The 25,877-nt window shown below is 45.6% G+C and overlaps 1 protein-coding gene across 4 annotated transcripts in view; it reads right to left on the minus strand.

The window, feature by feature from the left end:
- Positions 1 to 25,163, minus strand: part of COMMD1 (copper metabolism domain containing 1) — a 136,688-nt gene extending 111,525 nt beyond the window's left edge. For all 4 annotated transcript variants that reach the window (XM_065401118.1, XM_065401121.1, XM_065401122.1 and 1 more), the window contains exon 1: positions 24,972 to 25,163. In XM_065401118.1, coding sequence (XP_065257190.1) covers positions 24,972 to 25,157 — 186 coding nt within the window. In that variant the 5' untranslated portion in view covers positions 25,158 to 25,163. The remainder of the gene's footprint in view (positions 1 to 24,971) is intronic.
- Between the last annotated feature and the right edge of the window lie 714 nt (positions 25,164 to 25,877).

Genomic DNA, 25,877 nt, shown 5'->3' on the forward strand with positions numbered 1-25,877 from the left:
TAGCTGGTTGGGGCTCGGTGGGGTGGGGATCCGGGTGCAAATAGCAGCTCCCTATACAGGAAGCCCTTCCCCTGCAGCTGACGAGCAATGGGCGCAGGAAGTGGGGAGGGGGAGTTTGCAGAGCTTCCTGCAGCTGGAATAGAAATCTGGGAGTGGGTCTGATCTGGCCACGGATGCCGTGCAGGGGAAGAAGTCCCGTCCTCCCCAGCCCAGCCGGGACTAGCAGCTGAGCTCAGTGCAGGTTAGGAGCCACCGGCCGGATCTTCCCCAGTCCTGCCTTCTGCCCCACAGTGATTTACCTCTCTGTCAGCTGCCCTGGGCACCCGAAACATACTGCTGAGGAAGGTCGCATGACCGTTCTTGTGGCTTCCCTTTGCTTCCCCATCATAAAGTCATTTTTCTGCAGGGAAGCAAAGAAATCTGCGGGGGACATAAATTCTGTGCATGTGCAGTGATGCAGAATTCCCGCAGGAGTAATAGTATTTAGATGTGACATTCTGAGTACCGTTATCAGACCCGAAGAGCTTGGTGTAGCTCGAAAGCTTATTTCTTTCACCAGCAAAAGTTGGTCAAATAAAAGATATTACCTTGTCTCTCTAAGGGCAGGTCTACACTACAGGGAAAAGTCAACCTAAGCTACATAATTTGAGTTACGTTAGTAACATAACTCAAGTTGATGTAGCTTAGATCCACTTACCGCGGGGTCCACACTACAGTATGTCGATGGGAGACACTCTTCTGTTGACTCCCCTTACTCTTCTTGTTCCGGTGGAGTATCAGAGTCGACGGGAGAGCGATCTGCGGTCGATTTAGTAGATCTTCACTAGACCCCCAGTGGATCGATCGCCACAGCGTTGATCCACCGTTAAATGGAAACAAGCCCTAACTTGCACCTTGTCTGTAGAAGTGTTTCAGAAGAATTCAACTTGAGAGCACCTTCCAAAAAAAACCACAGAAATGATTCTGACTATTGGATATATAACAGTCAATGCCAAGATAATTTTGAGACTATTTTAGTAAAATGTTTTAGTTTTCCCCTCTGGATAAATGGGCACTGCACAGATTTTGTTTGTTTTAGATTTAGCTCTTACTTAGTAATTCAGAGTACTATACAGGAGATTGTCTAAAAAAAAATACGAAGAAATTACAAATAATTCTATTTATAAAATGCCACTCCAAACCTGGACATTGTACAAAATTCAAAGCACATATAAAAAGTTAAAACATTGATAACTACCCTTGAAATAAAAAAGTAGAAAACAGAGCAGTGAAAAAAATGTCCATTGTACGTGACACCACTCTGGAAAGAGAAAGGAAATTAATTCACAATTCTCAGAAGAGACTAAGTAAAAATGTATTTTGCGTAGCTGCCTTTTACAAAGATATTACTTTTATGTTTGTCTTTATTCAAGGAACATGTTTTATAATCTTGACACCAGAGTTTATGGAGACTAGAGAAACAACCGCCCACCAAAATGAGGTAGGAATCTTTTTGGCAGAGACCCACAAAGATCTTCACAAGACTAAAAATTCTAACCTTATTTGGAAAATGCAGAATTTCAGTCAAACTGTATTTATACTATAACTGTTCTTAAAAACAAAACAAAAAACACAGTTCATAGAGCTGGTTAAAAGAGGTGTATGAAAACTAAGGTCATCTTTATAAGGAGACAGAGTTGTGAAAACCACCCCCCTCCCCCCACAAAATCAACCCATTATAATTCCAAAAGATGATGTCAGACCATCTCAGGCAGGGAAATTTTATTTTGAAGCTCACCCCGCTTTGTATGTTCCTGGTTTCCTTCAGTAAGGCTTATTTTTATTTAAGTGGAGTTACAGGTAAGTGCTGTGAATTGGTAAGTGCAGAGATTGCTGAAGTGTAGCCAGTAGAACAAACGTACTCCAAGGTCATCCTCATTTTTAATGCTGAGAGGTGCAGTCCTAGCATGTTAAGATGAAAAACTAGGCCAGTGAGGCCTGGTCTACACTATGAGTTTAATTCGAATTTAGCAGCGTTAAATCGAATTAACCCTGCACCCGTCCACACAACGAAGCCATTTATTTCGAAATAAAGGGCTCTTAAAATCGATTTCTGTACTCCTCCCCGATGAGCGGAGTAGCGCCGAAATCGATATTGTCATTTCGAATTAGGGTTAGTGTGGCCGCAATTCGATGGTATTGGCCTCCGGGAGCTATCCCACAGTGCACCATTGTGACCGCTCTGGACAGCAATCTGAACTCGGATGCACTGGCCAGGTAGACAGGAAAAGCCCCGCAAACGTTTGAATTTCATTTCCTGTTTGCCCAGCACAGGAGAGCACAGGTGGCCACAGAGAGCTCATCAGCACAGATAACCATGCAGGCCGATAATCGAAAAAAGAGCACCAGCATGGACCGTACAGGAGGTACTGGATTTGATCACTATATGGGGAGAGGATTCAGTGCTAGCAGAACTTCGTTCAAAAGACGAAATGCCAAAACTTTTGAAAAAATCTCCAAGGGCATGATGGAGAGAGGTCACAATAGGGACTCAGAGCAGTGCCGCGTGAAAGTCAAGGAGCTCAGACAAGCCTATCAGAAAACAAAGGAGGCAAACAGTCGCTCCGGGTCAGAGTCGCAGACATGCCACTTCTACGCTGAGCTGCATGCAATTCTAGGGAGGGCCGCCACCACTACCCCACCTCTGACCGTGGATTCCAAGGCGGGGGTAATCTCATCAGCCACACCTGAGGATTCTGCAGACAGGGAAGAGGAGGAGGAGGAGGAGGACGAGCTTGCGGAGAGCACACAGCACTCCGTTCTCCCCAACAGCCAGGAACTTTTTCTCAGCCTGACTGAAGTACCCTCCCAAGCCAGTACCCAAGACCATGACCCCATGGAAGGGACCTCAGGTGAGTTTACCTTTTAAAATATAAAACATGGTTTAAAAGCAAGCGTTTTTTAATTATTAATTTGCCCTGAGGACTTGGGATGCATTCGCGGCCAGTATAGCTACTGGAAAAGTCTGTTAACGTGTCTGGGGATGGAGTGGAAATCCTCCAGGGACATCTCCACGAAGCTCTCCTGGAGGTACTCCAAAAGCCTTGCCACAAGGTTTCTGGGCAGTGCAGCCTTATTCCGTCCTCCATGGTAGGACACTTGACCACGCCATGCTAGTAGCAAGTAATCTGGTATCATTGCATGACAAAGCCTGGCAGCGTATGGTCCCGGTGTTTGCTGGCATTCAAGCAACATCCGTTCTTTATCTCACTGCGTAATCCTCAGGAGAGTGATATCGCTCATGGTAACCTGGTTGAAATATGGGAATTTAATTAAGGGGACAGAGGTGGCCGTTCCTACTGGGCTGTTTGCCTGTGGCTGAAAGAAATCCTTCCCTGCAGTTAGCCAAGCGTGGGGGGGGGGGGGGGGAATTGGCGCTGAGCTTTTCGCCTTTGGCTAGCAGGGATCTTCCCTGATACCAGCCACGCGGTGGGGGGAGGGGTACAGCGATCATCCCAGAGAATTGGATGGGGGGAGGGAGGGGTTAGTTTGCTTTCTGCTGCTGAAGGTTAACAGGAAAACTGCAACAGTCAACGGGCTTTGCTTGGTATGTGGGAAAGGAGGGCGCAGAAGCCGAAAGACAATGGCTTACCATGGCCGCATGCAAGCCGAATTCTGTCGCCCGGACCTGCGTCTGTGATCTCTAACAGCAAAGCCACAGGCACTCAATATTAAGATGGAAAATGCGACCTTGTACTGAAATCACAAGTGCTATGTAATGTGAATAGTGTTTTTCACCATGAAAGAGTATAAGCATTGTTCTGTAAAATGTATCTTTTTAAAAACTTCTCTCCTTTTTTCCATCCCTCCAGTAGCTGCAAATTTTTCAAGCCTCCCTCCTCTGTCCCGAAGGCTATCTCAGATAAGGCGGCAGAGAAAGAAGACGTGAGACAAGATGTTCTCGGAAATAATGGAATGCACCCACAATGAAAGAGCTCATTTGAATGAGTGGAAGGACACGGTATCTAAGTACAGGAAAGATGCCAGTGAACGTGAGGTCATGAGGGACGCTCGAGATGAGAGGTGGCAGGCTGCAACGCTGGGGCTGCTGCGTGATCAAACGGACATGCTCCGGCGTCTGGTGGAGCTTCAGGAACGGCAGCAGGATAACAGAGTGCCGCTGCAGCCGCTGTATAACCTCCCTCCCCCCTCACCATGTTCCATAGCCTCCTCACCCAGACGTGTAAGAACGCGGGGGGGGGGGGGGGAGGCTCCGTGCACCCTCCCACTCCAGTGGACAGCCCAACCAAAAGGTTGTCATTATATTGAATGTTTTCAGTGGCCTTTTACTTCCCGCCTATCCTCCTCCCAAACCTCATCCGGGTTACCTTGTCGGTTCTCTCCCTATGTTTATAATCAATTAATAAAGAACACATGATTTTTAAACGATAGTGACTTTATTTCCTTTAAAAGCAAGCTGTGATTTAAGGGGGGAGGGTGGTTTGTTTACAGGGAATGAGTCAATCAAGGGGGCGGGTTTTCAACAAACAGAACTTTCACACTGTGGCCTGGCCAGTCATGAAACTGGTTTTCAAAGCTTCTCTGATGCGCAGCGCTTCCTAGTGTGATCTTCTAATCGCCCTGGTGTCTGGCTGCACATAATCAGCAGCCAGGCGATTTGCCTCAGCCTCCCACCTCGCCATAAAGGTCTCCCCCTTACTCTCACAGAGATTGTGGAGCACACAGCAAGCAGCAATAACAATGGGGATATTGGTTTGGCTGAGGTCTGACCGAGTCAGTAACGAGCGCCAGCGACCTTTTAAACAGCCAAATGCACATTCTACCAGCATTCTGCACTTGCTCAGCCTGTAGTTGAACAGCTCCTGACTCCTGTCCAGGCTGCCTGTGTATGGCTTCATGAGCCATGGCATTAAGGGGTAGGCTGGGTCCCCAAGGATAACTATAGGCATTTCAACATCCCCAATGGTTATTTTCTGGTCCAGGAAGTAAGTCCCTTGCTGCAGCCGTTTAAACAGAGTAGTGTTCCTGAAGACGCGAGCGTCATGAACCCTTCCCCGGCCAGCCCACGTTGATGTTGGTGAAACGTCCCTTGTGATCCACAAGTGCTTGCAGCACCATTGAAAAGTACCCCTTGTGGTTTACGTACTGGGTACCCTGGTGCTCCGGTGCCAAGATAGGGATATGGGTTCCATCTATCGCCCCACCACAGTTAGGGAATCCCATTGCAGTAAAGCCATCCACTATGACCTGCACATTTCCCAGAGTCACTACCTTTCGTAGCAGCAGCTCAGTGATTGCTTTGGCTACTTGCATCACAGCAGCCCCCACAGTAGATTTGCCCACTCCAAATTGATTCCCGACTGACCGGTAGCTGTCTGGCGTTGCAAGCTTCCACAGGGCTATCGCCACTCGCTTCTCAACTGTGAGGGCTGCTCTCATCTTGGTATTCTGGCGCTTCAGGGCAGGGGAAAGCAAGTCACAAAGTTCCATGAAAGTGCCCTTACGCATGCGAAAGTTTCGCAGCCACTGGGAATCGTCCCACACCTGTAACACTATGCGGTCCCACCAGTCTGTGCTTGTTTCCCGGGCCCAGAATCAGCGTTCCACGGCTATAACCTGCCCCATTAACAGCATGATCTCCAAAGCACCGGGGTCCGCGGTTTGATAGAATTCCATGTCCATGTCCTCATCGCTCTCGCCGCCGTAGCCTACTCCTCGCTGCCTGGTTTTGCAGGTTCTGGTTCAGCATAAACTGCACGATAACACACGAGGTGTTTACAATGTTCATAACTGCTGTCTTGAGCTGAGCGGGCTCCATGCTTGCCGTGGTATGGCGTCTGCACTGTTCACCCAGGAAAAAGGCGCGAAACGGTTGTCTGCCGTTGCTTCCCTGGAGAGGGGGGAGGATGTACCCAGAACCACCCGCGACAATGTTTTTGGCCCCATCAGGCATTGGGATCTCAACCCAGAATTCCAATGGGCGGAGGAGACTGCGGGAACTATGAGATAGCTATGGGATAGCTACCCACAGTGCAACGCTCCGGAAATCGACGCTAGCCCCGATACATGGACGCACACCGCCGAATTAATGTGCTTAGTGTGGCCACATACATTCGACTTTATACAATCTGTTTCCAAAATTCAAATTATATAAATTCGGATTAATCCCGTAGTGTAGACATACCCTGAGTGGCTAGGCTGAGCAGCTGCTACAGGACTACTATACTGTCAAATTACTGCTTAGGAAAACAAGTGATCTGCTTCATAACGGATAAAGTACTCTGGATTATACCTTTGGTTACTAAAGCTACACAGAAGCTTGTGCACTTTAAACAAGACAATGGGCAAATCCTGCTCACCTTATTCAAGCAGTCCCACCTAAATCAGTGGGTGGATAAGGCGTGTGTAAATGTCCCTTAATGGGGTTAAAAAATTACTTGATATAAAGTAATTATACAGTATCAACTATACTAATGACGCTTCAATTGTTCAGTTAATAAACTTAGATCAGAAACAGATTCCACCTTGGACAGAACAACATTACAAACCCTACCAAAAATAATATTAATAAATAATTTAAATCAAATGCATACAACCTCCCCTGTCAATTATTTAGGTTTCACTTGCTATGTTGGAGACAGCAAACAAGCCTACTAGTTATCCAATCATCCATAGTCTTTCAGAAAAAAACAGGGTAGACAATATCTACATTTCTAGGGTACAAAAATCTCCATCCTTTCAGCCCTTCTTTATATAGAAGCAAAAAAGGAGTCAAAACCCATCTCCCCCCCCCCCCCCCCCTTCCCAGGTTACATTTAAAGTTAAAAAAAAATCTAAGGGAGTAATACTCCTAGAGACTACTGTGACAGGTCTGGTTGAGCGCCCTCTCTTGGCCACTCACAAGACTGCTATGGGGTAGATGCAGCTACTGAATCCCCAGGTATTTTAACACCCCCATCCCCCACCCCACCTCTAACTTGGCCAAACTGGTCTCTCAGCTCAGTCACCCGCCTTAGCACAACTATAGTGTGGTCAAAGCACAGTCATTCCCCACTGCTCTTGGTCTGGGGAAGACCTGATACAGCCTTGCTAGCAATGCTGGGATCCACATAGCCAGAGAGGCATTCATGATACAGCAATGTTCATAGCGATACTTCATAATATCAACCTGAATTTGTAAGTTGACACGATTTGGAAATCTGAACAATTATCTCTTCTGAAACCAATGGCAATAAGCTTTATTTCCCTCTTGGACATGCCGCTGCTTCTGGGAGCTGCTTGAGGTAAGCGCCGCCCAGAGACTGCACCCCTGACCCCCTCCTGCGCCCCAACCCCCTGCCCTGATCCCCCTCCTGCCCTCCGAACCCCTGGGTCCCAGCCCGGAGCACCCTCCTGCACCCCAAACCCCTCATCCCCAGCCCCACCCCAGAGCAAGCACCCCTAGCCGGAGCCGGAGCCCTCCCCCCCTGCACCCTGCCCCAGCCTGGAACTCCTCATTTCTTGCCCCACCCCAGAGCCCACACCGCCAACCAGAGCCCACACCCCCTCCCATACAATTTCCATACCCAGATGTGGCCCTTGGGCCACAAAGTTTGCCCATCCCTGTACTAAACAAACAATTTTCTAACATTTAAGAGTAAGTGCGAAACATGCTGATTTTGTTCATGTTAATGGTACTACTAATCAGAAACATTACAAATTGATATTGCACAAGCCCAAAGAGGATGTATGTTTGGGGACAGACAAAATCAGCGGGGTATAAAGCACTGCTAAAAGAGAATCCAACTTCTTAGCAATGACAAACTGATCAGGAAATTCATCTGTTAAGAATACGTACTTCACATCATCAACAGCAGGTCACTTGGGCTTTTTACAGTAATTTTAAAGATTTAAATCAAATCAAATAAAGTATGTTTGGCACAACTATAAATTTCTTGAAAGACAGAAAACACTACAGCGCAATACAAGCTAATAGGGCCAAAGCAGTTCCCATGCTTCACTGCATTAGGACACAGGAAATACAGCTATCCTGGCTATTCCCTTCTCTCTGCTAACCAGACATGTATTTGATAAATCCATGGATACATCAGATGGCACACAAGAACACAAACAAAATTAGGCTATGACACAGAAAAATAGCACATTTTCAATTAAGTGGCACCATGGGTTAGTGCATCAGCCTTTTAATTTTGGAGACCCTTCATACAAGCCACCAGATTCCTAAACAACATGTAGGTTGCCTGGAAAAAGTGTGTACAGTGAAATCAGCCTTTTCCCAATTTGTTCAAATCACAACATGTACCACGCAATTCGTTCCTGATGGCAATCAGAGATTAAGATACCCTGTTCTGGAGCAGGTACATTGGTATAAGTGCTTGTGTAATGCTTGTCCATACCATGCCATGTTCAAGCTAATACATTAGTCACTCATTTTCATGGCCATTAAAATTCACCCATGAATAAAATGAAGGTCACAAACTGTTTCTCAAAGTTCACACAATTAACTGGAACATGATTAGGGGAATGCCTAAGTACTGCAAATAACTGGTTACTAATTCAGTAATAAACATTTTGTCTTGATCGCAGAATGAATTAATGTCCCTGGGTGGTGCTAAAGGGCACGGTGAAGCTGAGGATACAATAAAACCAAGGTTCCGACAGTTTGCAATCATTAAAGGTCCTACGGCATTTTCTTCAGTATTAACGTTGTTACTCCACGATATTTCCCACTGTTATGCCCATGAGAAAGATTTGAATAGATCTAGCCAGGGTTCTAAAGTTTCACCCCATGTTATATACAGAAGTTCTTTGGGGCAACCCAGATTTCCTTGTAAGGGGGAAGCCTTTGATATGGAAGGAGTACCTGCTTAGGGCCATTTTCACTCAGCTCTGTACCAATGGTATCCTTTTATTCAGAGCTTGTTATACCGTTCAGCTTGCAAAAACAAAAGCAGCTCTTTTGCCAGTACTTGCCATTAAAAGATAGTTACAGACACCTTCAGTCTGGATGCACTTGGAGCTGCAGAAGTTGCCATCTTGTTGACCTTACAAGACTGGATTTGATAAGGGACCTGATTTTGCCATTTATTCTATTATCAATACCCTGGAGGTCAGCCTGGAGCCTTTAAAAAATCATATGGACAGAAACCTGCAGTTTACAGTATTGAGTGGACTATGATCTCCCTATTAAATGATTCTCTCTAGACCTATGTCTCAAACGTATACAACAGAAAATACAACTCTGATTTTACTGGTCTCCAATCAGAATGAATAAAATTGGAATAAAGGACAACAATTCCTGCTGTTTCTGTCCAGCTAAAGCAGACATGGCCTTACACATGCTGTGGAAATGCTATATGGCTCATGATTTTGGAAGGTAGCATGACCAGGGATTTCCCTCAAGCTTCAAGTTGTGGTCCTATAAATAGAGCCCTGCAAATCTGCGGATATCCTCTTTATATCTGCAGATTGGATGCAGATACAAATTTTGTATCCACGCAGGGCTCTACCTATTCATACCACAGCTGTTCACACTGGGAAATTCCACCATCTCTAAAAAAACAACAAGGAGTCTGGTGGCACCTTAAAGACTAACAGATTTATTTGGGCATAAGCTTTCGTGGGTAAAAACCTCATCTCATGTGCCTTCCTAATAACTTAAAAAACACACACCATATTTTAGACCTCAACTTCCCCACCTATAGAGAATTAATGAGCTTTGCAATTTGGCAGCCCCAGAAAGGGTGGCATATAAAAGACCTGAGAGTAGAACATTTTCAAAACTTATGGTCTTCATTGACATGTATAATCAATACACCATTGTTCAGCTGTAAGCCTCTTGATCTAACTTCCACTTTAGATGCTCTCCATTCACAGAATGCCCTGTGACCAGTCTTCTCTACTTCCTTTTCCCCACTTCCTCTCTGCCATTGCTTTTCTTGCTTCTGATGACCTGCATCTGGTCTTCTTTAGATTGATCGTACAGTTACCTACAATCTAATACATTTTTTAAATAAAATAGCAGGGGTGCTATTGTACTGTTCTAGACAAATTACAGTTTGGGTAATAATATTTCCCATTCCCTTGCATTTCCAACTGCATAGGTACTCACTTCCTACCCTAAACTTTTGTGTAGCGTTTCTGTTAACTAGCTGTCGCAACCCAGTAACAGGTAAAGTAACTCATTGCAAGCACTGAGCCATCGGAATGAACTGTGTACTAGTATATAAAGTAAGTGGTTAGAGAGAAAACGTCTCCTTTACATACAGTACACATTTCTACAATTTACAACCAACTTATTTACTCTACTTGTAACTGCAGAGTAGGTTCATTATGCCGTCCCACCTAGGATTTCTACTGTTGGAATCTACTAATAAAATTGGATTTTAAACATAAAAAGGAAGTCAATATGTTCCGTATTAAAATCTCTTAGGGCTAGGTGTCTTGAAACCAATTTGCTAGCTTCTGTGTTATCCAGTATAATTACAGAATGTTAAGATCATTATCTGAATTACTCAGTTCAAAAAATAAGACACTACTTTGTTACATTTTATACAATTCCATATCATAATCTGGAGATCCCTCTGGAGAGGGCCAATGAGTACATAAATGTGCTTTTCGGCCAGTTAATGTAATTTTTAAAGTATATCATTTTTCCATTTCAAAATCCTAGTGATGATGTTATTTGCATTCCTGAGAATCCTCTCCTCCACTTTCCTATTTTTTTCTCTTTGAGCCCCCTTCTCTGCAGGAACTTCAAAGCAGTCAGTGCTGCAGCTGGAATCACCATCTGGAGTAATTGTAGAGCAGCATGTGGCTGACCATCCTCGCCCAGGACCACACAGCCAGCTGTAAGTGTCATGGAATCCCATGCAAAGTAGCGTACAGAACCCCATGTAGGTTCCTCCCTGAGACATTTCCCTCCACTTCCACAACTCCTCCTGTCTGCACAAAGCCACCTTTGAGCAACAATGCTCCCCAATCACTAGACTGCATAAGATTTCAAACCAAGTCACATTTATCTTAAGAGGAACTGATTTCCCAGATACAAAAGGGTGGTTCATAGACCGCAGAGGTTGCAGAAGCCTGGAGGGGAGGAGAGTCATCCAGTCAGTGGTGCCTTCCCAAAACACAGGGTGCTCTGAAGCATGAGGGAAGGGCAAATATCTGACAGAAACCACACACCCTAGAAGATTTCAGATGCTGAATTACTACTGTTTTATCATTCAGTGTAAAATTTACAGTTTCAATCTAAAGGAGAATTAGGCTGCAGAACAAGATTCTAGAATTAGCTATCCAGCCTATATCTTTCCCTTGGAATCTGGCAGCCCCCACCAGGAAAATTGCCATCTAGAAACTACTTGAATTACTAGGCTCTCTCTTTTCAGTTTGCTGAGGGATGACAATACATTTGGGGGGCAGCCCCTCTTCGAACAGGAAACCATAATACCTCTATTCCTCACAAACTGTTGCCAGTAGAAACCCTGAAGAGCAGTTTTAAGGCTTGGAGCCCACGGAAATGAGTGATTTCCTATGGTAGTCTCTCTGTCCCGTCCCCTGACGTTAGGACTATCTCCTTGCAAGAGAATCAATAGACTCATAACCACAGCTCCCAGTAAAGTGGCAGCAGTAATACTTTGGGACTCCCTTCTCTGGGTAAACAACAGTAGTTTTGTAGGGAAGGGATTGAGATCAGTCTCTGGAAGCAGCATGACACTCTTTAGAGAGCCAGCACATCATAATAGAACAAATCACCCTTTACAAGCATCTGAAGTGTGGCACAACTCCTCCAGAGCTACTTCTGTATTGGCACAGTTTTAATCATTACTGGGTTTGTGTTCTCCCCCACATGCCCTTAGATCACATTTCGATTAAAAGGTTTCTTATTTAAGAGATGCTGTCAAAGGATAGGGAGAAAAATAATCACTAGAAGTACCGGGCACTTCACAATATAGGAATGGCCTCAAGACAGCAGTTACATAAACTGTGTATGCTGTTGGCACAATATAGCCAAAATACCAATGGCACTACCAGCCTCTTGACCGATGAACAGTGAAATTAAACAATCAGAATCAAAGTCCTGTACTGAAACAGGCACACTTTCCAATACTTCTGAAAAGATATAAAGAAGGAAAGGGACAAATATATTTAACAGGAGTTAAATATACAAATAAGGATGTATATTTAACATCCTTAAATGTACAAGGATGTTGGATGCATCTAATAACTTAAGTAAGAGCCTTTTATTTATCACATATAATTTGTATACAAGTCTGATTAATATTTTAGCAGTGAAATACCAGAATATTTATTACAATGTTAACATATACTTAGCATTTGCAGAAATGAATATTAATAAGTCAAATACAAACCCAAATATTTAGAATCTTAAGGCTGAATGAAATATTTTTATTGTTAAGCGGCCAAAGTATACAAAGTTTGGTCTGAAGCAGAAAATCCAGTGACAAGAATACTTGAAGAGTGTTTATTGTTTCCAACATATTTATCAAGTAATCATTTGAGGCAAAACTGGTATTCTACTGCCACCTACAGGAAGAAAATGGAACTGTTTCCAATACAAAATATTCCACAGCAAGTCATATAATTACCGAAAATGTCTATACTTCCATTGTGGTATGCAGTGTTTATGTAGCCGTGTCAGTCCCAGGATATTACAGAGACAAGGTGGGTGACATAATATCTTTTAACGGACCAACTTCTACTGGTGAGAAAGACGAGCTTTCGAGCTACCCAGAGCTCTTTTTTCCCCCCTATGACTACAGTGGTGTTAACAGGACACTTCACCTTGCACGGTCCCTTAGAATAGTGGTTTTCAAACTGCGGGTCGCGACAGAATGTAAGGCACTGGGTCAGCACCACTGACCGGCCGTTAAAAGTCCTTTGGTGGTGCTGCCCGGCTAAGGCAGGCTAGTCCTTACCTGTTCTGACACCGTGCTGCGCCCTGGAAGTGGCCAGCAGCAGGTCCGGCTCCTAGGTGGGGGGCCTATGGAACTATGCGCACTGCCCCTGCCCCAAGCACCGGCTCCACACTCCCCCTGGCTGGTTCCCAGCCAATGGGAGTTGGGGGCGGTGGTGCCTGCGGGTGAGAGCCGCTTGCACACCTCCGCCTAGGAGTCGGACCTGCTGCTGGCCGCTTCTGGGGCACAGCGTGGTCCGTGGTGCCAGGACAGGCAGGAAGCCTACCTTAGCACCCCCGCCGCACTGCTGACGGGGAGCCACCCGAGGTAAGCCCACGCCCCAATCCCCTGCCCCAGCCCTGAGGCCCCCCAACCCGGAGCCCCTCCTGCACCCCAAACCCCTCATTCTCAGCTCCATTGGGTTGCGGGCATCAACAATTCTCTTCAACTGGGTTGCCAGAAAAAAAGTTTGAAAACCACTGCCTTAGAATATGTATTAGCTACTTATGCTAAACTACCTGTTCGCCCTGGTATTTAGCTGTGACTCCAAGGTTATGTCTACTACAGCTGTCATAATTTTATGTTGCTCAGGGGTATGAATAAACCACACCCCTAAGAGATATAAATTACACCAGCATAAGCACTAGTGTGTACAGCGCTATGTCGGCAGGAAAGCTTCTCCCACCAAGGCAGCTTCTGCCACTCGTGGGGGTGGGTATTTTATGCCGCCGGGAGAGCTCTCTCCCGCCACCATAGAGCATCTTCACCACAAACGCTGCAGGAATAACATATATATTATATATAACATATAACACACACACACACACACAGCAATGATGATTGTGAAGCTTGGTTGAGGTGGTGAAGTCAGAAGGTGGAAGAGGGTGGGATATTTCCCAGGGAATGCCTTGCTGCTAAATGATGAACTACCACTGGGTTGAGCCCTCAAGGGTTAACACATTGTTGTTAATGTAGCATCATACTCACAGCACAAATGGAGGGAGGAGAAACTATAGATGCGGCAGTGGCTGCAAACATTCCTTGTTGAAACTGAACGTGATGATGAACCCACGCTATCCCACTGGAGCGCACCACTCCCTCCACTATCCAAACTGCCCTGTGGGTCATGTGTGTGTGAGACAGAGACACACATCGTGTGTGTGTGTGCGCGTGTGAGAGAGAGATGCACATTGCCCCTTTAAGTACACTGACCCCACTCTAAGTACACTGTCTTTTTAAGTAGATCAGCAAGTTGAGACACCAGCTGCTGCCAGCAAGCTCCCTCCATCCTGAGTCCTGTTGTGTGTGTGTCCCCCCGCTCTGTGGAGATGGAGTACAGGAGTGGGGGGAGGTGGACACCCTGACATCAGCACCCCTCTACCCCCCCCCCAACCCACTGCACAGCAAGCAGGAGGCTCCTGGGAACAGCTCCAAGGCAGAGGGCAGGAGCAGCACATGGCAGTGGGGGAGGGACACCTGAACTTCCCAGCAATTGATAGCCTGCTGGGCGGCTGCCGCACAGGGAACTTAGGGGAGCGGGGAGCTGATAGGTGGGCTGCTGGCCCACCCTGGTTCCAAGCCCCCACCGGCTAGCTCCAACGGGCTGCTCTTCCTGCAAGCAGTGGACAAAGCAGGCAGCTGACAAACAACATTATAAGGGAGCATTGCACAACTTTAAACGAGCATGTTCTGTAATGCAGTGGTCTCCAAAGTGGGGTGCGCGGCAGGAGGAGTGCTTTTTTGTTGTTGTTGTTGCTGCTTCGGTGGTTCGGGCGGGAGTCCAAGCGGGTTTTTTTTCGCTTCAGCAGTTCAGGTGGGAGTCCGAGTTTAATTTATTTATTTTTTTTGCTTCAGAGCGGCAGGGGGTGCGCGATCAAAAAAGTTTGGAGACCACTGCTCTAATGGATCAGCGACGTAACAATGAAACAACGTTAACTGGGACAATGTTACGTGAGGATTTACTATATAACACATCACAAGATTGGTGAGCAGTGCAGGATCCATGCTTTCAGGCAGAGATGGGGGGCACACAGTTTACAGGGGCTGTTGAAAAATATCAGGAAACGTAGTCGGAAGCCCATGGAATGATGGGACAGAAAAAACTGCATCATGGGACGGTGAGCCCACACTCATCATGCACGAGCTGCACAGTGGGATAGCTACCTACGGTGCACTGCTCTCTCTCGATGCTAGAGCACCAACTGTGGATGCACTCAGCTGACGCAAGGCGCGTTGTGCGAGCATGCACAATCGATGTAATTATAGTGGTTTCTGATCGTTGGCATAACTTGCGTTGGCTTAACACTGTAGTGCAGACATACCCTGAGGGCTTGTCTTGGTGTACAGTGATACAGCTGCACCAGTGAAGACACTACTACGCTGACGGGATAGCACTGTCTACACACAGGGTTAGGTATAACTAGATCACTCAGGTATTGTGGATTTTTCACACCCCTGAGCGACAGTTACACTGATATAGGTCTGTAGAACTGGCCCAGGTACCTTTCCCAGACCTAAGGAAGTGCTCTGTGTAGCTCAAAAGCTCATCTCTCTCACCAACAGAAGTTGGTCCAATAAAAGATATTACCTCACCCGTCTTGTCTCTCTATACTTTTATTGAATTATATTTTTGTACTAGGGTCCCAACTTCAAAATGTTTTCTCTTTACGACAGGGGTGGCCAACCTGTGGCTCCGGAGCCACATGCGGCTCTTCAGAAGTTAATATACGGCTCCTTGTATAGGCACCAACTCCGGGGCTGGAGCTACAGGCGCCAACTTTCCAATGTGCCGGGGGGTGCTCACTGCTCAACCCCTGGCTCTGCCACAGGCCCTTCCCATCCCCTCCCCTGAGCCTGCCATGCCCTCACTCCTCGCCCTCACTCCTCCCCCCCCAATGCCTCCTCCACGAAACAGCTGATCGGGAGGGAGGGGGAGGCGCTGATTGGCGGGGTTGCCGGTGGGCGGGAGGCGCTGGGAGCGGGGGTGAGCGGATGGGGGGCTGCTGACGTATTACTGTGGATCTTTGGCAATGTACATTGGTAAATTCTGGCTCCTTCTCAGGCTCAGGTTGGCCACCCCTGCAGGAGACAGAAGTGCCTGGAAGTTACAATGGCCACATTAGAGCTCCCACAAACTGTTTGGTCATCATTTTATTTGCCCACGTTCCTAAACTTTTCTGTAACCTTATGGTGTAGAAGGCTATGGAGAACTCAGCCATGAAGAGATGAAAGATGCTAAAAGGAAATGGAGAGAAATCTAAAAACAGATCTCTTCTGTGCATGCAGTCCAATAACACTGGCCTCCTTACCACTAAGCACTACTTTCTGACAAAACCAAATTGGCTGAAAAAATATTTTTATAATCTCACAAGATCCTAACACCCTAGAGGAGGGTTTTAAGGTTCTGGAAACAAAGGTCAGCTCATTTACAACTAATTGCACTCTATGAAAAAAACTAAGATCAGGGGAAAAAACACAAACAAGTGGAGAAGAAAGCGTGTTCCAGAAACAAAACAGTGGCTGATTTTGTGTCTCAGAAGAAACATTAATAATCATGAGTCAAAGGAATGAAAAATCTTATCGGCTGGCATAGCCCAGCTTTACAAGATATCATCCGAATATGTCAGCTGGATGAAGGTAAAACTCACAGCTCAAGAAGACCTACAGCCAAAGGAAGGACCTTATTAAACAGTATGCGAAGTGGTGTTACGGCATACTATGGAGAGGGAATCAAAAGGTAAGCCAGAATGAAGAGCAACAATACTGCTTCTCTACCAGACATCACACACAGAATCTAATGTTTGCACGGGCAGACCTGGCAGTAGAAGGACTTTTCCAGCTGTTTTTTCTAGATCTCAAGGTAATTTAAATTATGTTATTCAGTCATTTTTATGACCATAAAAATTCTTTCTCCTGCAAAACTTTGAGTAAACTTCAACAACAACATGTGTTTGGAGACGCAGGACCTGAAACACAGCTATCGGCCACACGTAAAAACAATATATAAAAGAATTCTCGGAACCGTGGCTAGAAAGGACTCCAAAGTTTGGTTCATGGCTGTTACAAAGTTGTTTTATCAAAGATTATGGTTTAATTCTTTGTAGTATTTGTTGAACAAAAGGGAACAAAGTGCTTCCACCTTGCTATCATTATCCCCTAATGGAGCAGCAAAATTATGCAATACCATATTCAGGACACGTTATTACTTAACTATCAGGACATGGATTAATGCCTCCCCTTTCTTTCATCCTTACCTCCCACAAATGGTATGTGGACAGGAAAGGAAACTGTAATAAGAAGTGGATTGTTAAGGCTCCCCTTAGGATTCTTTATACACAGAGGGACAATATTTTATGCAGAACTTTGGTGAAAGAAAACATTTAAGTACTTATTTCTGCAATAGATCTGATGCAGAGTTTTGGGTTTCATATTTAATTGCTTCCAATAAAACCAATATTTTTAAAGTATACCACGGTTTCCACATGTGGGGAGCAGAGGGGTACAAGACTGCCTTTCTTCTCATTTATGTTGATTGCAAACACATCCAAATAGTATGCCTAGATTTTTTGATTATTCCTAAAAAAAAAAAAAAAAAAAAGAAACAAGTACTAACTTAGGCCAGGTTTACACTCTAAATTTACACTGGTATAACTATGTAGCTATGTTTCAGAGTAGCAGCCATGTTAGTCTGTATCCGCAAAAAGAACAGGAGTACTTGTGGCACCTTAGAGACAAACAAATTTATTAGAGCATAAGCTTTCGTGGGCTACAGCCCACTTCTTCGGATGCATATGTATGTAGCTATGGGGTGTGAAAAATCCACACCCCGGAGCAACGCAATTATACCAACTTAACCCCCAGTGTAAACAGCGCTGTGTCAACGGGAGAGCTTCGCCCATCAACCCAGCTACCCACCTCTCGTGGAGGTGGATTAACTACCCCCAACAGGAGAAGCTCTCCCGTTGCATAGTAGCATATTCACTGAAGCATTATAGTGGTGCAGCTGCACCAGTACTGCTGAGCCACTGCAGTGTTGTAAGCATAGACCTGCCCTAAGAGTGATGTGGGTAATCAAATCTCATGCTTCACAGCATCAGGTGACTGGACTGCATGTGGGTATCAGAGAGAAATTACGCACCAAGTGCACAGCATTGACCAGTTGACTAAGTGCATTATGCAGTAAGGAAGCATGGAGGTTGCCTTGTTCTGAAGCCTCAGATACTTTTCACTGCCAGAGAAAGGCCAGTGCTCTTAGATGAACAAGTACTCTGATCCACTATGGCAATTCCTATGTTCCTTTCCATCCCCTGTAACGCACCAATGGAAGGGGAAAAAAAGCAAAGCATCAGTGAGAAATGCCCAGCATTGCTGTAAACATCACAATTGTGGGGGAGATTTTCTGGAGTTAATGGAAAATCAAGATATGGCTGGCCTACATCTGGGAACTGATTTGACAACTGCTAAGGAGGTGGAGCCAGTCATCCACTCTGCTCTTGAAGCACCCAATATCCAATAAGGAAAAGGAAGCCCTCATTGGCTTTCCCCAAACTGTTCACACCATTTTCCTCAGATGGTTGCCATGGCCATCATCTTCAGATTAAGACCTATGAACCTGCTAAGACAGCTCAAAAGGAGGAAGCATAGATATAACTATTATGTTGCTCTTTTTAAAAGAAATGTTAAGGAAAGCTAAGATAGTGCTATTCCAAGTCAACTGGCATGGGCCAGCCGGGGTTTTTTAACTGCAGCATAGACAGACCCATACTGACCAATTAACCTCTCCAGAAAGTTAAGGAGCAGCTTTCACAGGCTCCTGAATTAGTCCCATCCCTAGCATTCCCATGACAGACTGTACATGCTTTCTCAATGGTCTGCAGACGTAAGTGCCTTGAAACATTTTCTTGTTCACTTATACTCAGTAACCTAGGGCTTCTGGCCAGTGTAATTTTGAGCCCAACGATATATTACCATTGAAGTAAACTGATACCAAGCAAGGGCAAAATCTTGATATTCCCAAACCATTTAACCTGTAACGAAGGAGAGGGAGAGCGTCTGGCAATGGAGCATGTGGAACTGGCCAGACGTATCATGAGATCCCTGGTTTAGTGGAGGAGCTTGGGACCCTTAAGTCCACACCTATTACCTCTTTTTCGCATGTCACTCCACATTTTACTCCAGTCCAAATGCACATGCAGCAGAGAGAACCACAATCTCAAATTAACTATCAGAATTTAACCTACTTTCACCCTGCTATAAGCAAATACAGAGCAGCAGTACAGCATAAACAGGATGGGGAGAAAAGACAGGGACAACAAGGGGGTGGAAGAGAGGCAGAAGGGGAAGTAAAAATAAAGGAGGGGAAAGATGCTTCCAATCTGGACCAATACTCCAGTTGGAAAATAACCCCTCTCCCCACTATGTGCGTCATCTTCCCAACCCACAAACCTCAACAGTGTGACAATTATAGGTGAAGAGCAATGGTTTAAAAAAGAAAAAATTAAATTTTCTGGAAGCTAGGTAGAACCCACTCGCACCATTTTGAACATAATACTGTCACATATCACAAATTAAGAGTCAATCTGAATCAGTAATTGAAGTCTTCCAAATACTTCTTGGTGCTGCTGGAAGCAGTGTTCAAGATTCAGCTAATGACACCCTATCCTGTGAGTCAATACTGAGTCAATGCCTCAACATGATTTTATAGGCACTGCGCAGTTGGGTTGCCTTAAAAACAATGAAGATCGGAACTCATGTAGTCATTAAAGAAAACATGGGACTTGCCATAAGAAAAGCATTGTTAACCCCAGTATCCTGGCCAAATTCCAACTCTTGCAATTACATTCTGCCAACCTAAATCTCCCTTGCTGTTTCAAGGATATGACATTTTTCTTTACTTCCAGCCCTGAACTACAATATAGTATTTTGCGCTGTTGAATAGCTGCCACATTTCAGTGGTGGTGAACATTATCTACAGAGCTACATACACATACATGGAGTAGATGAAGCACTTTACAAACTTAGGGGTCTTTGGGGAATGATGATGCTATATACATTTAAGATACTACATTTCATCTTTTTTTGCACTCACTTACAGCTTTTTCTTTTCTTTTTTTTTTTTCCTACCATGGCACTCAGATTAAAAAGTGGAAGTATAAAAAGTCACAAAAAGGAAAGAGAGGGGGAAAAAAAAAAAGAGGAGACATGAGAAAGGGGCCCAATGAAAGATTGAAAACAAGACTTAAAGGACCAGACACAAGAAAAGAATCTCAGAGTAGGTCTACACTATGGGGTTAAGTCGACCGAAGTTACACAATTCCAGCTACGTGAATAATGTAGCTGGAGTCGATGTAGCTTAGGTCAACTTATTGCAGTGTCTAGACCATGCTGGGTCCATGGCAGAAACCCTCCCGTTGACCTACCTTACGCTTCTCGTTCCGGTGGAGTACCGGAGTCGACAGGAGAGCGATCTGCGGTTGACTTAAATCTTCACTACCCTGAAGGCTGGGCTATGCTACCTCTTAAGTTGATGTAACTTACATCGCTCAGAGGTGTGAAAAAGACACCCCCTTGAGCAACATAAGTTACATCAACTTAAGTACTGTCCACAACAGTGCTATGTACGTCTTCACCAGACGCGGTGCAGCTGGACCGATGTAGCCCGGTACTGTAGACTCGCTCTCATACACAGTACACTGGACACACCCAGAACCAGAGACACAGAATCAAAGTAAAACAAATCAAGAATTGAACAAGAACCATCAGTCAAAATATAGGCCATTAAAAAATCCTGATTGCAGCAGAATGTGATGTCAGAAACAAAAATACAGAATGGGAAGAATTAATGTGATAACAATAAACCATATTTACAATTTGCGAGGGAAGGAAGAGAGAGGAACATATAACCAGGTCATCCCAAAAATTACTCACTGCCACAAAAACAGAAAAAATAGCATAAATAGTGTTTTTATCTGCAAAGAGGTTTACAAAATTATAGCCTAGTGCTGCAAACACTATCAGGAATCATGAGTAGTGGGAAATTAATAAGGTTTGTGCATGTGAGAAAAGACCTAAAGGGACAGGTCCTTAATCCTCAAAGGTCATGTGAGGGAGGTAATAGCCCCATTTTATATAAAGGGAAACTAAGTTAGAAAGGTAAACTTGCCACAGGCCACCGAGGGAATCAGTAGCTGGAATTAGAACGCAAGACCTTTTGGTTCTTAGTTCCGTAGACAGACCATGACTCTCAGTTTAAAGTGTTATTTAAATGTGAACACTATTTGGCAAAAGTGTACATAACTCCTTAGTTTACTGACAAAAACAAAGTTTGCTATGATTTGCATTGCAGGGCCAATATAGTCATGGAAGAACAGGCAGACTTTGCAGCTGGTGATTTCAGCCATTAGGATATGGGTGGCATAGGATTTGAAGCAACAGCTCATACTTAAGATACTCAGTTGCGCGTATCCATATACAGAAACCAAGTTATTGTTTTCACTAGTAAACTGACGATATTTCATTTCAGAAGTAACTGATAGCAAAATATGGAACAAGAAGATGCCATTTATAGCATCTTTTTGGACAATGCCTACTTTCAACCTTGTGATTTCAATCAGAAACAAAAAAAAATTTCTATAAAGACATTTACATTTATTCTTCCCTGCTAGTTTTTGGTCCATAAGAAGTCACATATAGCAGTTCCAAATACTCCACAAGAGCCACAACTGCTGTTCAGAAAGACAATAATTTGAACAACAAGCAATGTTGAAGAATGGTTTAGTCAATTTGAATAATACAAGTAGTATCTAATAAAAAAGTGACACATTGTGATGGTACAAATATAGGGTACGACGCGTTTGTTTTGTATTTATACAAAACATAAAAATAAAAAATGTGTTTAGGGGAAAAAGTACAATAGAAACATTCATTGCACAACACTGTTTACAGTATGCAAGCCAACTAATGTTTTTAAATGCATTTGGATACGAGTATCCCAAAAAGCCATTAGTACTAATAAAAATCCCTAAAAATATAATTTGAGAAATCTAACACTTTCCCCACTAGGTGGCAGCAATGATTTAGCCATCTGGGCCAAATGAAGATAGAACCAATGGGCTGATTATTGTATACCTCTTAATTACAGTCTTAAGCAAAGCATCACTGTCCGCTGCAGTCTGCTAATAACTATAACTTCTTAGTAGGATCTAGACCTAGTAGGACCTAGAGATTAAAAAAATACATTCCTAAGAAACATTTCTACTTCCAATGCCAGATGAAGGTTTTCCTCCTCTACTAGAGATACCCAATGAAAATCTGTTTGCAGGGTAAATAAAATATCTTATTTCCTACCCAGTTTATGTTGGGAATGAATTATTCACAGCAGGCATGCTTATTACAATAATTATTCAAACAAATCAAGGAGTACATACTAGTTACTTTTCATTTTTTTTAAATGATACAAAAGAAAACTGCACTTTGTCCTATGCATTTCATATATTAATCATTTTAAAAGTCTATTATTTTGTATGTGTTGTTATTATCTGCATCACAGTAGTGCCTAAGGTCCCTCAATGAGATCAGTGCACCATTGCACAAGGCACTGGTCAAACACACAGTAGAAGCCAGTCTCTGCCCTGAAAAGAGCTCACACTCTAAATAAATAAGACAGATATAGGGTGAGGGGGAAACAGAAAGACAAACAGGTACTGTTTGATTTTGGGCAAGTAACTTCAATTTAGATGATCTGGAAATAGAACTCCAGTCTCCAAAGTCACATTCCAGTTTCCTATCCGCTGAACTACGCTGACAGATGTAACTCATTTCTGTATAGCGAGATGTACAGTGACTTCAGGTAGTAATTTGACATTTTTATAGAGGTTGATCAGTTCCATTTTCCCTACCTGCAGCACAGAGACATTGTGTCAATAGGTTACCAGGGTACAAATGCCCGCTGCCAACTTTTCCTGTTCCTTTGACGTGCCAAAGTATAAAGACACTCAGCTGCAGCCAACTCCAACCTGCTCCTATTAAATGTTGCAATAACACCACAGAGCAGAGAGTATCCTAAAAATTCTTCCGCTTTGCAATATGTGCGTTCACCGTTATTTGTTTGACTGAGTGACTGGCTAGATACACTGATTTAGGCAATATGGTCACTCATATAATGGATAGTTAAATTCAGTGTAAGAAATATTGTCTTGGGGAGAACCAGATTTTTCAGAAATTGGAAATGCGATAGAGCCTTTAACTTCTAAATCACACATTCACATCCAAGTGCAACACCTAACCCTACAATTGCATCTGTGCTGATATCTCCATGTAGGTAAGAGGGTCTGATTGCAGAACATGGCCTTAGACTGGTAACAACTAACGTTCACTCCATGTGATACCTGTTTTCATGTCTATGTAAAATGGTTTGGTGGCCTCAGTGCACAGTCCAATGGACAGCTGTTCACATCACAAAACCACCACCAATTGGTTATTCTGCTGGCACTCTCAACTGAGACATCAAAGAACAAATTAGTTTAGAAACTGAGCTACCCTATCACCCCTTGAAATGGTCCCTCCCATCAGGGCTGAGAAACATGACTGGGACACCACGGGGGAAGCTCTTGCTACTACTGTGTGTTATTCTAAGGCCCTACCAAATTCACAGCCATTAAAAAACACATAATGGACCATGAAATCTGATCTCCCCCGTGAAATCCAGCTATTGTAGGGTAGGGGGTCTGCCACCATGCACCGGGCTCCAGATGCTATTCCCAGATGGGCTGGGGAGGGACAGGACTTCCTCTTCTCCTGCACGGTGGTACACCCTTACTTCTGTGTTGCCTTCAGAGCTAGGCGCTGCAGGCAGTGCAGCCATGGAGCTTCCTGCAGCTAGGGGAGGTTCCCGGAGGTGGGTCTGAGCTGGCCCCTGGAGTGGCCCGTGCAGGGGAAGAGGAGGTCCTGTCCTTCCCCAGCCAAGCCGGGACTAACAGCTGGAGCCCAGTGCACGGTCTGGGTGCCCCTCCCCAGCTCCAGGCCCAGCACTCAGAGGTTAAAGGGGCCTTGGGATGGCTTGGAGGGGAGGGAGGGTTTGAGGAGGGCACCTCCCTGACCATGGAGCCCTAGGCAGTCACCCACCCATAAAACCGGCTCTGCCCCCCCCCCAAGTGATGACCCCCACAATACCCTGCGACCCTCACTTCTGAGCTGCCGCAGGCGGCGACACTGACTTCAGAGCTGGGCACCTGGCCAGCAGCTGCTGCTCTCTGGTCACCCAACTCTGAAGACAGCGCCCCTGCCAGCAGCCACACAGAAGTAAGGGTGGCAATCCCACTGCCCACCACAGCCCCCTGTTGTGTCACGACCCCCCCACAGTTGCAACACTAGCAACCTTCAGATGTAAACATCTGAAACCATGAAATTGACTATTAAAAAAATCCTATTACCATGAAATTGACTATTAAAAAAATCCTATTACCATGAAATTGACCATTAAAAAAATCCTATTACCATGAAATTGACCAAAATGGACCATGAATTTGGTAGGGCCCCAGTTATGTCTAGTCAGTGGCTAGTCAAACCAGCCTCAACCAGTAGAACATTTAAAAGAAAACGTAGCCTTCTTCCATCTTGGAGACACTAATAACCGCACGGCACGCCAGCCACGTCCCATGGCTTTACCCACCAACTGGTCCCAAATCTCGGCTGCAGCTCCTATGGACGGTTGAAACTGCCGCACGGCAGAAGACCAGACCTACGGGAGCAGGGGCGTTTTTATTTTGTAAGCGAACGGGCAGGCGCCAACCCCGCTGCTCTTCTGAGGTGTCAGGGCCCCTCCCAATTGCCTCGGGGCAACCCCAGCCCCAAACTCTGCTCGGTCACACGGATGCTCACGGGGCACTTTCAAGAGGAGACTGAGGAGTTGGGTTTGTTTAACCCACGAGGCCTTCCCCGTGTCGTGCCCGTAAGCGGTGACATCAACTGTCCGTCCCGACGCCCCCCCCCCGGGTCCCCCAGCCCAGCGTGTCCGGCCCAGCCCCAGCCCGTCTGTCCGGCCGCGGGCGCTGCTACCTTGAGGACGCCGTTCATCTTGGCGAGCAGGGCCCGGAACTCGTGCGGCGCCGCCTCGGGGTAGAGCTGGCCCCGCAGCAGCTCCTCGGTGATGCCCGCGTGGCCGTAGTACGTGGCCTGCGCGATGCCGCTCAGCAGCCCACTCAGCGGCTTGGAGCCCTCGGGCTGGGGCTGCTCCGCCGCCATGCCGGACCGCGGAGCGAGCGCCGGCCGGGCCGCCGGGACTACAAGTGACGGGGGCCGGCCGGGGACAAACCCAGCGATGGACCGAGCCCGCCGCGCTCTCCACAGCGACCCCTGCCGGCGCCTCTGCACGCGGCTCTGGCCCGAGCGAGCCCTTCCCTCCGGCGAGCGCCGCCCTCTGGCAGCCGCCCCGCCCTAGCGGCTCTTCTCCCTGGAGCCCGCTGCGCCTCAAGGGGCCAGGCCTGAGCCTGAGCCAGCCCTGGAGCCCCCCCCCCCCCCCCCCGTGCCACCCAGCCCGCTCCTCCCACAGACAGCCCCGAGACAGCAGCCCCCAGCCCCGCTGGGAAGGAAATCCCCCGCCCATCACCTCCTCCAGCGCCAGGGTCAGCAAAGGGGGCTTGTAAAACTGGACAAAGTCTTCTTCAGTTCTGCCCCCTTCACCCTTCACTTCTAGCTCTGCAGAGACAAGTGGAAATTTCCTGCTCCCGGGAATTTTTTTGTTAGTATGTAATTTAATTGAAGGGCTGATGCTTTTAGGCCACTCTACCTCTAGAGGGTCTTTCACTGTAGGTAACGATTCACAAGGGCTGGCTGAACCAAAAGATGAATGTATAGATATCATAAATACATTTAAATGGAGTAATATTTAAAACCCAAGAACAACAGCAAGGGACAACACAGATTCAGGAGTCAGTACACTAACATTAAATGTTAACAATACGC

The sequence above is a fragment of the Emys orbicularis genome, chromosome 3 (assembly GCF_028017835.1).
Source record: "Emys orbicularis isolate rEmyOrb1 chromosome 3, rEmyOrb1.hap1, whole genome shotgun sequence".
In the NCBI taxonomy this organism is placed as follows: Eukaryota; Metazoa; Chordata; order Testudines; family Emydidae; genus Emys; species Emys orbicularis.